We start from the raw sequence: 13,790 nt of genomic DNA, 5'->3' as shown, positions 1-13,790 counted from the left end.
ACATTTCAACTGTGTAAAAGCATTTGATGAGCTTTCTTGACAATGTTGCTAAATGCAATAGTCACTGTCTCTTTCATTATATATTAATTTCCTTTTACTCGCTAAGGATGATACTTATAAAGACTGTTTCTAACGTTATGTTTTCTCGTTTCACTCTGCAGGCTTTTGACCACTGTTGGAGCAGACTTTGACTTGAGGACACTCAGGGCAGTGCGAGTCTTGCGGCCACTTAAGCTGGTGTCTGGAATTCCCAGTAAGTTACTACACTTACTTATTTCTAAACTCTCCTTTCCTTTTCCATAAGATGCTTTCTCTTTGAAAAATAGTAGAAGAAATTGAATTAGCAGCAACAGCAAAACAAAATCCACATTTTATAAGCCCACACAGCAGACAGGGATAAATTTCTGCATTTAAAAAAAGTGTTCAAAAGCTCCTCTCTCTATGCCCAGGTCTTCAGGTGGTCCTGAAGTCCATCATGAAAGCCATGGTGCCTCTGCTGCAGATCGGCCTGCTGCTCTTCTTTGCCATCCTGATGTTTGCCATCATCGGCCTGGACTTCTACATGGGCAAATTCCACCGCACCTGCTTCAAGAACGACACAGGTACGCAGCACTTTTCATGATCTTTTATTTTTTGTTTAACTTTTATTGTCATCAGTACCACATTTCTCAAAAGCTTTCTACTATAATGAGTATTGCTGGTAAAGAAAGATGGTTCTCATTTGAATGTATATTAATGATATAGTTTGATGCAGTAATTTTAATATAAAGTTGTATGCTAAAGCTATTGTTTTTCTGCAAATATTAAAGTGAATTATGTTGTGTTTGAAAAAAGAAAAAACAAGATCGAGAATTATCATTAGAAATTGCCCAAGTTCCAGAAAAGAATCATTTCTTCGATCCTCAAAACTTTATGCTAACACTCAACATAGCTTGAGTGTTATATGCTAAGACAGCAAATATACACTCCATTAAATAGCTGTCAGAGATCTGAAATAAAGCTAACTGATGCCTCCAAAGCAGAGAAGGCTAAAATAAATATATTAAATTGCATCCAGTTCACTTTTTCCACTCTCCAAATGTCATTAGGAAATGACAGTTGAGGGGAACTTTGGAAGTCAAGGCAAGATCCTAAAGAGAAAAGTCTCAGATAGAACTGCTTATATGCTGGCCAGAAAGACAAATCAAAACCCCTGTATGACAGCGAAAGATCTGCAAAGGTTTAGATGACACAGGAATGGTGGTGCACTGTTGTGCTGTGCTGCTTTGCTACCACGAATGAGATCTGTACTTGGAAACCAGTGCTGTGGACTGATGAAATAAAAATTTAACTCTTTTCCACTAAGTATGTTTGGAGAAAAAAAGTGAGTGGTGATTCCAAATTTTTGATTTTTTGTTTAGCAGTTTAAACATTGTTGAACTATAGCTGCTCTTCTGGTGTTTTACTCACTCAGGTGAGCAGGCAGCTGAGTTTCCATGTGGATTGGAGCCTCCGGCGCGGACCTGTGAATTCGGCACACACTGCCGGGAGTTTTGGATAGGCCCCAATTTCGGCATTACCAATTTCGACAACATCCTCTTCGCTATACTCACTGTCTTCCAGTGCATTACCATGGAGGGCTGGGTGGAAATCCTTTACAATGTGAGTCTAATGATGTACTAGCTTTGGTCGTTGCTTTGGTGTGACTCATCACTGTGGAGTAAACAGAGTTAAACTTTCTTCCATTCATTTCAATTTTGCTAATTTGAATGACCATACAATTAAAATTATATAGTGATAACAAGGTAAATATCTCATTATACCATGTCTTGCCATCATTCAATAGTTTACATCTATTAGCAAATCATTGTGCCTGTCTATTTCACTGAAGCACAGAATGAATTAGTTCACTAACTCATAATAACACTATCGTCATAGATATAATATGGTTCTCTCTCTCTGGGGTGCTGACCTTCACCTGCACCTGGTATGTAAAGAAACACAGATGCTGTGATTTGCTGCATCTGTACTGTGTCAATGCCTTTGTATTTGTTTTTTCAGAACCCTGCTGGAGCACTGTTTACCCATTGGGATTTCAATAGCATTATCAGTCCTGTTTCCGTTCTGCATGTTCCTGCTAGTGGTGGTCTGGTCATGGATGTGTTGATTCGTTTTATGCTTGAGTGAATGATTATTTTCTTTATTACTTTGAAAGTTCTCATGTTCTGAAATTGCTACCTTTATCTGGGTAGAAAAGTAAATTTGTATTTTGGTCCTGAATGGTAGAATGGTGCTCTTTTTACATGGGCATTGCTACAAATGAACAGTGATCATGTACAGAGATTTCTGGTTGTCATTGCTGCTGCAAGTTGGTGTTTTATGCCAACGTAGCCAATGCAGCAAACATACTCACGAGCAGACTTGCATGATGATCTAGGGCTGGTATCTCAGAAGGCTCTATCTCCTTCTTGGCAAGCAGACATGCTGGGGAGCAACATATGCCAATCTGCTGCATCCTGCTGCTGGGTTATGATAAGCCTCTTTTTTCCCAGAGCCATCAAACACAGCTCCTTGACTCTTTCTGCTGATCCTGGAGCAGCCCAGGGGCCTCTGAAACCTCTTTGCAAAGTGCATAATATAATAATATATCGCTGTTGTCGGAAAACCTCATCTCCATTTTTGACATTTTTCAGTTTTTGAACTAATTTGAAAATGCTTGTTACCCTTTACTTAGTATGTAAATAGTCAAGAATGTACTAAGAGAAGTAATCCAAAATGACTTGGAAAAAAGTCTGGTTCCTTTGACTTACATTAAAAGTAAAGTAGATTTTTTCCTTCTCCTGTAAAGTTACCATTTTGGAGATACGAGATTTTGTTCCGACAACAGCAATATACACTGTATATCACAGGCCATAATGTTTTTAAATAATGACTCCACCCACTTAGTTCTTTGGTAATATGGTGTACATATATAACATATATCTCACTGCTGTCGGAAGAAAACTCCGTTATCTCTAAAATGATAACTTTACAGGAGAAAGAAAAACCTACTTTTAATGTAATTCAGTGGAACTGGACTTTTCCCCAAATAATTTCTTTTTGTCCATTTATCGTGAAATTAACATACTAAGGGAAACAGATATTTTCAAATTATGTCAAAAACTGAAAAATGACAAAAATGGAGATACAAGGTTTTGTTTTCTGACAGCAGCGATATATATTCAGGACAAACCAAGTTTAATAAGTTTGAAGTTTGGAAAGCGCATAAAAATGGGCAAAATGTGTCGTTAGTGACATAAGTGCTAAGTTTACGTCACTTGTGACCTCTCATCCTGTATTATTTTCAAGTTGAACAACAAACAGCTAAAATGTTTCATTCACTTGATCACCAATTCAGTGAATTTAGTGATTTTCAATCTGTCGTTCAATACATATCAATATATCTAACAACAAATGCCAGATAAATGCTGCTGCTAACTGAGTGTTGATGATAAACATAACCTTAGCCAGCATAATAACAGTTCTGCTCATGACAGGAAAGGTTTGATTTGTCTACAGAAGCTACACTGACAAGTTTAGATGATATTGTGTTGTTGTATTGTATTAGTGAAGTCAAGTGACTGGTGTTGGAGGGACAGAAAGCCAAAATTAAACCTGTTTTGTAGTTTGGCTACAATCTGAACAGATTTCATTTAATCAGGCAGTCAGTGCCACACACCACAGTACAGTTTCAAAGCTCTTGATACAAATGTAGATAAAAATTAATTTCTAAGAGTGCCAAGTTGGCCTGAGTGAAAGCTGAAATCCAGACTGTTCTATGGTGTGTGTTAGCTTAGCTAAGCACACCACTGTACAGGCTCAATTCCAGCTAACTGATGCTCAGATTACACACTTTTAAAGTCTGAAATCTGATAGTCGAGGGACTGATGTTGGAGTAAGAGCCGAAATCAAACATGTCCTTTAACAATTGTAGCTGTTAGTCTGTTAGCAGTTGCTAAGCTACTGTTGTGCATAGTTTTCTGAGGTATTGCCTGATCCTGATTTAGCAGCACAACAGACAGAAAAAGAAACCATAACAGAGACAAGGATTCCCTTGACTCTACAGTGGAGGTCAGCAGCATCTGTGTAATTTTTAAATGGGAATGCATGGTGGATGTGTTTCCATATCTGGATACCACTGTCAGATTTTAAGGCAAATCTTGTAGACTGGTTCATCCCCCTGGTAAAATGTGAATGGTCAGAACATGTTTATTTGGCTGTTTAATAGATAGACCTGGAACAGAAATTTAACAACGTGAACATTTTAAAATACCATGGAATATCTTATCTCCATACTGCCCTCTGCTTTAATATGTGAACCTTGCATTCACTTAATGAATATAATTCTTGAATAACTGAAAAATAATAAATACATCCTCATTAAGCTTATATTGTATAGTTCTATATAATTTTTAAATGCAAAGAAGCATTCTTTTGGGTCAAATTTGAGCAAATGAGATGTGATTAATTGTGGTAACAACACAAAATAAGGTGATGAATTTTTTAAACAGGAGCCTACAGTGTGTGAACATTTCTTGATGAATGGACCAATAGAAGTGGTCCAAAATTACTTGAAATGAAGTATCATTACATTAGTATAACAATTAACATAAATTAAATGTTCTTCCCTTCTCTATTAAAGCTCAGATAACACAATGAAACTATTATCAGTAATTGTTGAAATATAAAGTGGACCTATATGGTACACAGACCTGATAAAATAGACAATAAGTGTAGATACAAGTTGGGGGACCTAATAAAGTGGCCTTCAGTGAAATTGTATGTAAGACTCATTGGACACTGTTAGTTTTTGATTATTTGTGTTGATTTTTGACCTGAAGATTTACTAACTGAGGCCACTGCTGACCTTATGCTTGGTACCACATCAGTCGACACTTATGGAAGCGACTCCAGAGAGTTGGGGTTTGGCCACCTTGCGCCATGAATAATCTCTGTTTCTGCCACCTTAATTACACAGAGCTGCTCCTTCCTCTCATCTGTGCCAAAAATATCATGATTAATCACAATGTCATTGGAGGCCATTACTGCAAAATATAGCTCTGCGCTGCAGGAGGACCATCTATGACCGCTCTGTAATCCATCATGCTCCTCATGTGTCTGGAGGTCTGATGGTCAGGTAATCGGGCACAGAGTGCTTCAGCAGTTGTCATGAGGTGTAATGCACAATGGGTTTAACGAAGACATGAGGAAGGAGAGGAGGGGATATGCGGGGCCAACATGAGCCCGCATGTCTCATCTCCTGTCATTAAAACTCTTTCATTCTTCTCATCATTCCCTCCATCCATCATTCCTAGAGAACAGCTGCTGATGGGTTATGGGGCGAAAGATGAGCTTGAGATAGAGATGTGTGCGCTCTGCCGGGAAGCCTTATCTGTTATCGTTTACATGGCACCCATATGGTAATGTGATGCTCCGTCTAATGTTTTCAGATTAAACGGTCTGCCCTTCTACATCCAGGGTCAGCTGATGGTAAAACTCAACTCTGCAAAACTGAATCAGAGCAGTATGGTCTAGGAGGTCACTTCACTTCCCTATAGGTTTGGTCTCAGTGTTGAACTAGAGCTGCACAATGTCAGTTTGCTCATCATTATTGCAAAAAAGCCTCCACAATACTGATTTTATATAAGTCTGCAATTTGCAAATTAACCTTCAACCAATCATTATTGTACACTGTGAACATTCTGGCCAATAAAATATGTCCTCTGGGTGTTTGAGTTAATCCAAAATAATGCAGGCTATTCTAAATGAATCACCTCAGTGGTTCACTACAACAACACCATGCAAAGTCAGAGACCTCCCTTAATTTATTAAATTTCCATTCAAAACAGCCATCAATTACAAGTTATTAATTTTTAGCACCAGGAAAAACATATATTTAGAAAGTTACACAGAAGCCCCAACAACTAAACATTTTTCAGTATTTGTCCACCGTTTACCTTTTACTACAGCTTCTATTATTTTCAGGAGACTTGCTTTAAATTGTTCAAAGAAATCTAGATGGATATTTTTCTCTCTTCTGCAAAGTTTGGCCTTAGACGTTGGTTGGATTTCCTTCATCTCACAAGTAATTTAAAACAGATCTGGGCTCCGGGGTGGGCAGTCCATTGTTCTGAGAAAACCAGGAGTTTCTATGATTTGCAACTTTTCTTTTTTTCTCTGTTTCCTTTTCTCGGTAATGTCTTCACTGCTACACATCCTTTCAGACTCATAGTGGAAGAATGGACTTTAATACCTGTGCATTTTTTCAGATCTGAAGCAAAAGTGCTGTTTATCTGATGGTGATTTTTGTGGTCTGCCAGGTCTTGCATGGTACATTTTAGGGCATATCCCAATTACATTATATGGTAATTCAATGCAATTATAACTCTTATTTTGACCAGCTAAACTGTCTATGAGAATTCTGCTCTGAAAAATCATTCATGGCTAGGATTTGGCTTAATCTGGCATTGAGAGCTAACCCTACATGTTGCAGTTTGGTGCAGTGGTCAAGCAAAGCTGACCAGTGTTTTGAGATGACACTGGTTTAATTCTTTGTTTAATCTCTGCTAGACATCTGGTCCTTCGAGTTGTGTGCATGGCTGAATGACAGAGAAGAAATGGCAGCTAATGTTCTGCTGTTTCCTTCAGGGCTACTGGAACATGATACCATGCCAAGCAGCTAATGGAGGAGACTGGGATGCTGTAATATTTCCAAATAACAGAAAGACAAAGGTGTATCTGCTTTTATATGTAGACTAGGAGAAATATTACCTGGACTGCCTTATGAAGTTACCACTCTAAAATGGTTCTTGGCTTACACATACAGTGGGTTGCAAAAGTATTCAGCCCCCTTGAACTTTTCAACCTTTTGCCACATTTCAGGCTTCAAACATAAAGATATGAAATTGACATTTTTTGTGAAGAGTCAACAACAAGTGGGACACAATCGTGAAGTGGAACGAAATTTGTTGGATATTTTAAACTTTTTTTAGAAATAAAAAACTGAAAAGTGGGGCGTGCAATATTATTCAGCCCCCTTGCTTTAATACTTTGTAGCGCCACCTTTTGCTGTGATTACAGCTGCAAGTGGCTTGGGGTACGTCTCTGTCAGTCTTGCACATCGAGAGACTGAAATTTTTGCCCATTCTTCCTTGCAAAACAGCTCGAGCTCAGTGAAGTTGGATGGAGAGCGTTTGTGAACAGCAGTTTTCAGCTCTTTCCACAGATTCTCGATTGGATTCAGGTCTGGACTTTGACTTGGCCATTCTAACACCTGGATATGTTTATTTGTGAACCATTCCATTGTAGATGTTGCTTTATGTTTTGGATCATTGTCTTGTTGGAAGATAAATCTCCGTCCCAGTCTCAGGTCTTTTGCAGACTCCAACAGGTTTTCTTCCAGAATGGTCCTGTATTTGGCTCCATCCATCTTCCCATCAATATTAACCATCTTCCCTGTCCCTGCTGAAGAAAAGCAGGCCCAAACCATGATGCTGCCACCACCATGTTTGACAGTGGGGATGGTGTGTTCAGGGTGATGAGCTGTATTGCTTTTACGCCAAACATAAGTTCGATTTTGGTTTCATCTGACCAGAGCACCTTCTTCCACATGTTTGGTGTGTCTCCCAGGTGGCTTGTGGCAAACATTAAATGAGACTTTTTATGGATATCTTTGAGAAATGGCTTTTTCTTGCCACTCTTCCATAAAGCCCAGATTTGTGCAGTGTACCACTGATCGTTGTCCTATGGACAAAGTCTCCCACCTCAGCTGTAGATCTCTGCAGTTCATCCAGAGTGATCATGGGCCTCTTGGCTGCATCTATGATCAGTCTTCTCCTTGTTTGAGCTGAAAGTTTAGAGGGACGGCCGGGTCTTGGTAGATTTGCAGTGGTCTGATGCTCCTTCCATTTCAATATGATCGCTTGCACAGTGCTCCTTGAGATGTTTAAAGCTTGGGAAATCTTTTTCTATCCAAATCCGGCTTTAAACCTCTCCACAACAGTATCTCGGACCTGCCTGGTGTGTTCCTTGGTCTTCATGATGCTCTCTGCGCTTTAAACAGAACTCTGAGACTATCACAGAGTAGGTGCATTTATACGGAGACTTGATTACACACAGGTGGATTCTATTTATCATCATCAGTCATTTAGGTCAACATTGGATCATTCAGAGATCCTCACTGAACTTCTGGAGTGAGTTTGCTGCACTGAAAGTAAAGGGGCCGAATAATATTGCACGCCCCACTTTTCAGTTTTTTATTTCTAAAAAAAGTTTAAAATATCCAATAAATTTCGTTCCACTTCACAATTGTGTCCCACTTGTTGTTGATTCTTCACAAAAAATTACAATTTCATATCTTTATGTTTGAAGCCTGAAATGTGGCAAAAGGTTGAAAAGTTCAAGGGGGCTGAATACTTTTGCAACCCACTGTATGTTTCTAGCAGAAGCTTTTAATTGGTGTGGAATTTTTATATAATATGGAAACTTTAAAAAAGGTTTTTCACACTATAAATTACAAATGCAATTGTTTAAAAAATCAGCTTTAGTTTTTGGTTACAAATCTTCAGGCCTCTGCTCTGTACTTTAAATCTTTTCTGTTTGTGCATGATGCTTATTTTCAGAGCTAAATTTTGCATGGTTGCATGTGTAAACGAAAAATAGCCCAGCCTATTTCCTCCTGGGGTGAATGTGGGTGGTCCATTTCCAGTAAAGGGCAGTTGGTGCCAGCTTCTCTCCAGGTGCCCCTCCTGTTATGGTCGCCTCACTCTCAAGCCAATCTGTAAGAAGACCATGGCAGAAGAAGAGTGGTGATAAGAGAATTTTGGAACAGGAACACAGGATAAAATCATCCTATTTTTTTTTGCCTGTTCAGTCAAAAGAGCATTTGTTTGGGTGGATATTAATGCTGAACAGGAAGGCCTGGCTTACAATGGACTTTCCAATTCAAGTCAGAGGTGTCCAGTGGGACTGAGGCTAGGGCTCTGTGCAGGTCACTTGTGTAGTGTAGATAATGAAGCTTGATTGATCACTCCAGATAACATGTTTCCACTGCTCCAGAGTCCTGTGTATTTACACAATTTATACCACTCTAGTTGACGCTTGGCATTGCACATAGTGATCTTAGGCTTTTCATTTCATGGAGCTCCTGATGCACAATCCTTCTGTTGGTGATGCTTCCAGAGGCAGTTTGGAACTCTCTAGTGCAGCGGTGGCCAACCCGCAGCCTGCGAGCTGCATGTGGCTCTTTGCCTGCACTTGTGCAGCTCTTCTATTTACAATTTTATATATATATATATATATTTTGCACACTTGTAGCATATGTTGTGTATTTGAGTCACTGCTTGAATATTTTCTGCACTGGAAGAAGCCAAAGTCTGTTGCCATGGTGATGCTACACCCCCGCCCCTCCCCCTGCAAGGAGAACGTTGCAGCAGAACCATGCGTTGAGCCAGGCTACTAGCTATCCAATCGCCGAAACATGGCGGTGTCGGGGAAATGTAAACAAAAATATGAAGATGAACACAGAACCTTCTTACCAGAGTGGGAGGATTTGTATTTTTTTACTGAATGGAAAGGGAAGCCGTTCTGTTTGATATGCCAAACGTTGTTATCCAATTTTAAAGCTTCCAATCTTCAGCGCCACTTTACCTCAGTGCACGCCAGAACTTTGAGGACAGATTCCATGATCTACAGCTGAAAAGGCCACACATTACATTCCTTGTTAACCCTTTTGCTGCTGATTCAGACTGTTTGAAACCCCCATTGGTGACAGATGAAGCTACGTCTCAAATGGAGTTGACTGAACTTTTTAAAGATGACAGACTCAGGTCTGTTCTGAGGGAACCCTGGAATTTTGGAAAATCGTGCCTGTGGAGGAGTATTCCAACGTGAAACAAGCTGCACTGAAGCTCCTGTCAATGTTCGGCTCAACCTATGTTTGTGAATCAGTATTTTCCACCCTGAAACATTTGAAATCAAAGCATGGCTCTGTTCTTACTGATGCACATGTGAAAGAACACCTTCAAGTAGCAACAACTGAATACAAGCCAGATTTGAAACGGATTGTGGAAAACAAAGAATGCCAGAAGTCCCATTAAACTCATCTACATGACAGGTAGTAAATTGGGTTAAAAACTGTAAATGTTTGTGTAAATATAGCCTGTGGCTCCTAGTAGTAATGAGCATTTTTTTTCTGGCTCTTGGTGTCTGAAAGGTTGGCCACCCCTGCTCTAGTGAGTCATGCAACAGAGGATAGGTGCTCTGTGCTTCAGCACTCGACAGCCTCGCTCTGTGAGTATGTGTGGTCTACTGCTTTGTTTGCTGAGCTGTTGTTGCTCTTCAGTGCTTCCATTTCACAGTAACGGCACTTACAGTTCACCAGAGCAGATTGGGGCAGATATTATGTAAACTGACGGAGGCTTTTGACAGTGCCACATTTAAAGTCACTGAGCAATGCACCTACCACTGAATATGATCGACTGTACTGCCAGTGTTTATCTATGGAGACTGCATGACATGCCATCACCATGCCAGTGTCACTGCAATGCTGAGAATGATCCACCACCCAAATAATACCTGCTCTGTCCTGACTACAAAGTGAACCTATGTATGGTACGTGGAGTTTATAAAAGGACAATGAGTGTGGATACAAGGTGGGACTCAGCTGACCCTGTGAACCCATCAATAGTATACACTCTATATCATAGCATTTTCTCCTGAGAAATATTCATGACTGAATGCACCATATGAAAACTGGTTATGTAACAACAAGCTAGCTCACAGTGGACTGAATGTAAATATGTGTCTGTATAGACATGGTCAGAAACTCTTGGAGTGCAGGACTCTACAGGCTAAGCTGATAGCCTGCTTTGAAAGGGTGGTTAAGAGAAGACTCTGGGTGGTTCCCTAATGGTATTCTTCTATATCATCTCCCCAGCCAGACCCTACTCAGGGACTCACAGCGTCCAGCGTTGTCCTCAGCTAATTCTCTGGCAGCTGTTTGACCTCAAGAGAAAGAGAATGAAAGGGAAACAGGATGCCGTGAACAAGAGCATCAGCTTCAGGAAATGGCTCCTGCCGCCAAACCACGACCAAATCAAGAGTGTTGTAATTCTGCAATTATGCTGGTTCTCATAGAGTCCTGTAGAGAGATTCTGAGTGCATGTGCTGCCTTCTCTTTCCTTCTCTCTCTAATTGGGTCCCCTTGGTGTGTTGTCTGAGCTGAAAAACAGAAATATTTGTTTCACATCAGCAGGCTCCCTGCGGAAAATGATATGCTTCTCCTGAATTCTTCCTTTTCTTCTTTCTAATGGAGCAGGGCTAGAATCGAGGTAGCGCTCATTTACTGGGGTCACTGAAGAAGTGTAATGACTCCTGAATATGCAGATCAGCAGTCACAAATTAGTGGTCTTGGGACTTACAACATTTTAAATATTCTCATAGAAATCTTAATCAGTAATTGTTGCATAGTGCATCATCATTTTTAATTCTGGGTAATGTACATAGAGCCAAATGCTTGCCAAAGAGTGTAGTGTTAAGAGCTTTATTAACAAAAGGGCGATGCAAAATCACAGTGAGTTAACCAGAAAAATGAGTTTGAAAACCAGAGATCCAAAACAGAGCAAAAGGACAAGACCTAAATCAAGGTCATAAATGGAAAATTGCTAACAGACATGGAGAGAGGCTTATTAAGATGACAGTACTTTGCAAGAGTAGATGCAAACAGACAGGCTATATACACAGGAGAACAGGTGAACATGATTAGACGTCCAGAAAAGCTGAATGGTGATAGGTGGATCTAGCGGAGTCCTGAGTCATGTGAGGGAGTGAGGGGTTCTGGGAAATGTAGTCTGAGGTGGCCAAGGCGGCTGTAGATCAAGCCGTGCAGGAAGCAGGCGTGACACAATGACAGTATTGATATTTCTAAACTGTAAAAATTGGGATTAAATCCACCTGGATTTGTAGAAACTTTTTTGCTCTTTGATGGTGTCAAAATGATTTCAATTTTATCAGTCATCCCTACTTACATATCATCACTGTCCAAAGAACGTTTTTGGGGCATTTTTACTGGTCCATGTAAAAAAAATAATAAGCTCACTCACACACGTGTGCCTACTCAGTACTTACACCACATAAATAAACCTTGACAAATATTAGCACTGCTTTTTTAACACCTTCTTCAGTTACTTGTTATTATTATTCAGTAGTTAAAATACAAACGCTATGCCAGTTCCATGAAGCCAGTGTTGTGCACGGTAGGGCTAATTTGGAGGGGTTGAGTCTCTAAGTTGATATGAGGGCCACAGTGGTATACTGTGACCCTTCTTGCTGGCATACTGCATTTTTGGTCTGATTGCTGTATTGATTAATCTCTTGTTAACCATTTAAAAAATTGCCCCACAGGGAGTATGGATGAATCAAGTTTGGGTCTGTATAAGGGGGACAAGTCTGGGTGTGATTGTTGGTGTACTGACTAGTGGCCGGAGTAAATAAAGGGCATTATGATATCCTTAGCATATTTCTATGGTCTCTCTCTATGGTGCTGTAAAATCAAATCATATATTTATTTATTTTTTTATTTATTTATTAGAGAATGTAATATATAAAATATACAAAATACCTGAAAACATTTCCACAATATAAGATGGAATGGGCACAATGCACCAGGAATCCTGCATTTGAAAACTATAAATACTATGAATACAGTGTTTTTCATTTAACATGTCACATACTGTCTTGCACTAAATCCAATTACGCAGGATATAATTATGCTCCTTTTTCAGTGAAACATATGGGTGGTCAGTTTTCTTTCAGTGCTGATGATATCCACGATATGCTTAGAAAAGCATATTGTGCTATATCGTTATACCCCCCTCCAAGTATGTAAACATTGTTAACAAGCTAGAAAATAGACCATTTTGAATGAATTACTTTTGCAATGTCTCAAAATTCAATGCATTTGCATATTACCTACTCCACCTACAGCTGTTTGGCCTTAAGAAAAATAAGCTTAAGAATACAATAGTATAAGACTGGGATCTTAAGGAGTTAATTTTAGCTTTCCTAATTGTTTTTGGTACAAATCCCACATAAATATCATGTGTGGGATAAAAATGTGACATATGGTCCCTATAAAATATTTGCTTGCTGCTATGAAACTAATAGGTTATGCGAGTGAGGAAATGAAGTGGGCCAACATATAAGACGTTTAGTTTAAAGGGGTATAAGGAGGTTAAATCCGTTAATTGGTGCAGCATTAAAGATTATGTCTTACAATGACCAGAGAACTGCTTTATGTTCTATAGTTTCTCCGTAGCTTTTCTCCCTAACACATTTCCTTCCGTCTTCTTCTCTGAATTGGCATCTCCTGTAAGTGTTGCAGTACAGGCTGGTGCTACAGGTCCCCGGGGAGCTTGATGAAGAAGAATAGGATGTACAGCAGCAGGGAGGAGGCCTAATAGAGGATGAATGCTCCTGCAGAATGCCAGCCAGACCTTGGCTGTCCCAGAGATAATTCGCTTAGCCTGTATACTAGAACTTTTGGTCAATGGAAAAAATGAGGAGCAGCCTCCGCTCCCGTTTTATGTGCTCGTTTTCACTGCCGCTGTCTGGAGAAGATGAGATGTAGCTTTCAGCTGGCTTCAATGGTACCCAGGTGCTTTTGTGCTTATTGAGATGGCACCTTCGATAGATTCAATAAAGGCTAGACAAGCCGTGTAATAATGACAAGACTTCTCCATTATATTAGGTCTTGTACAGGCAGAAAACAATTG

General features: G+C 39.7%; 1 protein-coding gene across 23 annotated transcripts in view; it reads left to right on the top strand.

The window, feature by feature from the left end:
* cacna1ba (calcium channel, voltage-dependent, N type, alpha 1B subunit, a) overlaps positions 1 to 13,790 on the top strand; it is a 169,758-nt gene that overhangs the window by 58,685 nt on the left and 97,283 nt on the right. For all 23 annotated transcript variants that reach the window (XM_017691225.2, XM_017691221.2, XM_037531401.1 and 20 more), the window contains exons 4-6: positions 162 to 253; positions 450 to 602; positions 1,454 to 1,641. In XM_017691225.2, the coding sequence (XP_017546714.1) occupies positions 162 to 253; positions 450 to 602; positions 1,454 to 1,641 (433 nt within the window). The remainder of the gene's footprint in view (positions 1 to 161; positions 254 to 449; positions 603 to 1,453; positions 1,642 to 13,790) is intronic.

This window comes from Pygocentrus nattereri, chromosome 20 (genome assembly GCF_015220715.1).
Source record: "Pygocentrus nattereri isolate fPygNat1 chromosome 20, fPygNat1.pri, whole genome shotgun sequence".
In the NCBI taxonomy this organism is placed as follows: Eukaryota; Metazoa; Chordata; class Actinopteri; order Characiformes; family Serrasalmidae; genus Pygocentrus; species Pygocentrus nattereri.
Note: the sequence above shows the minus strand (reverse complement) of the source record. Positions and strands in the feature narration are given on the sequence as shown.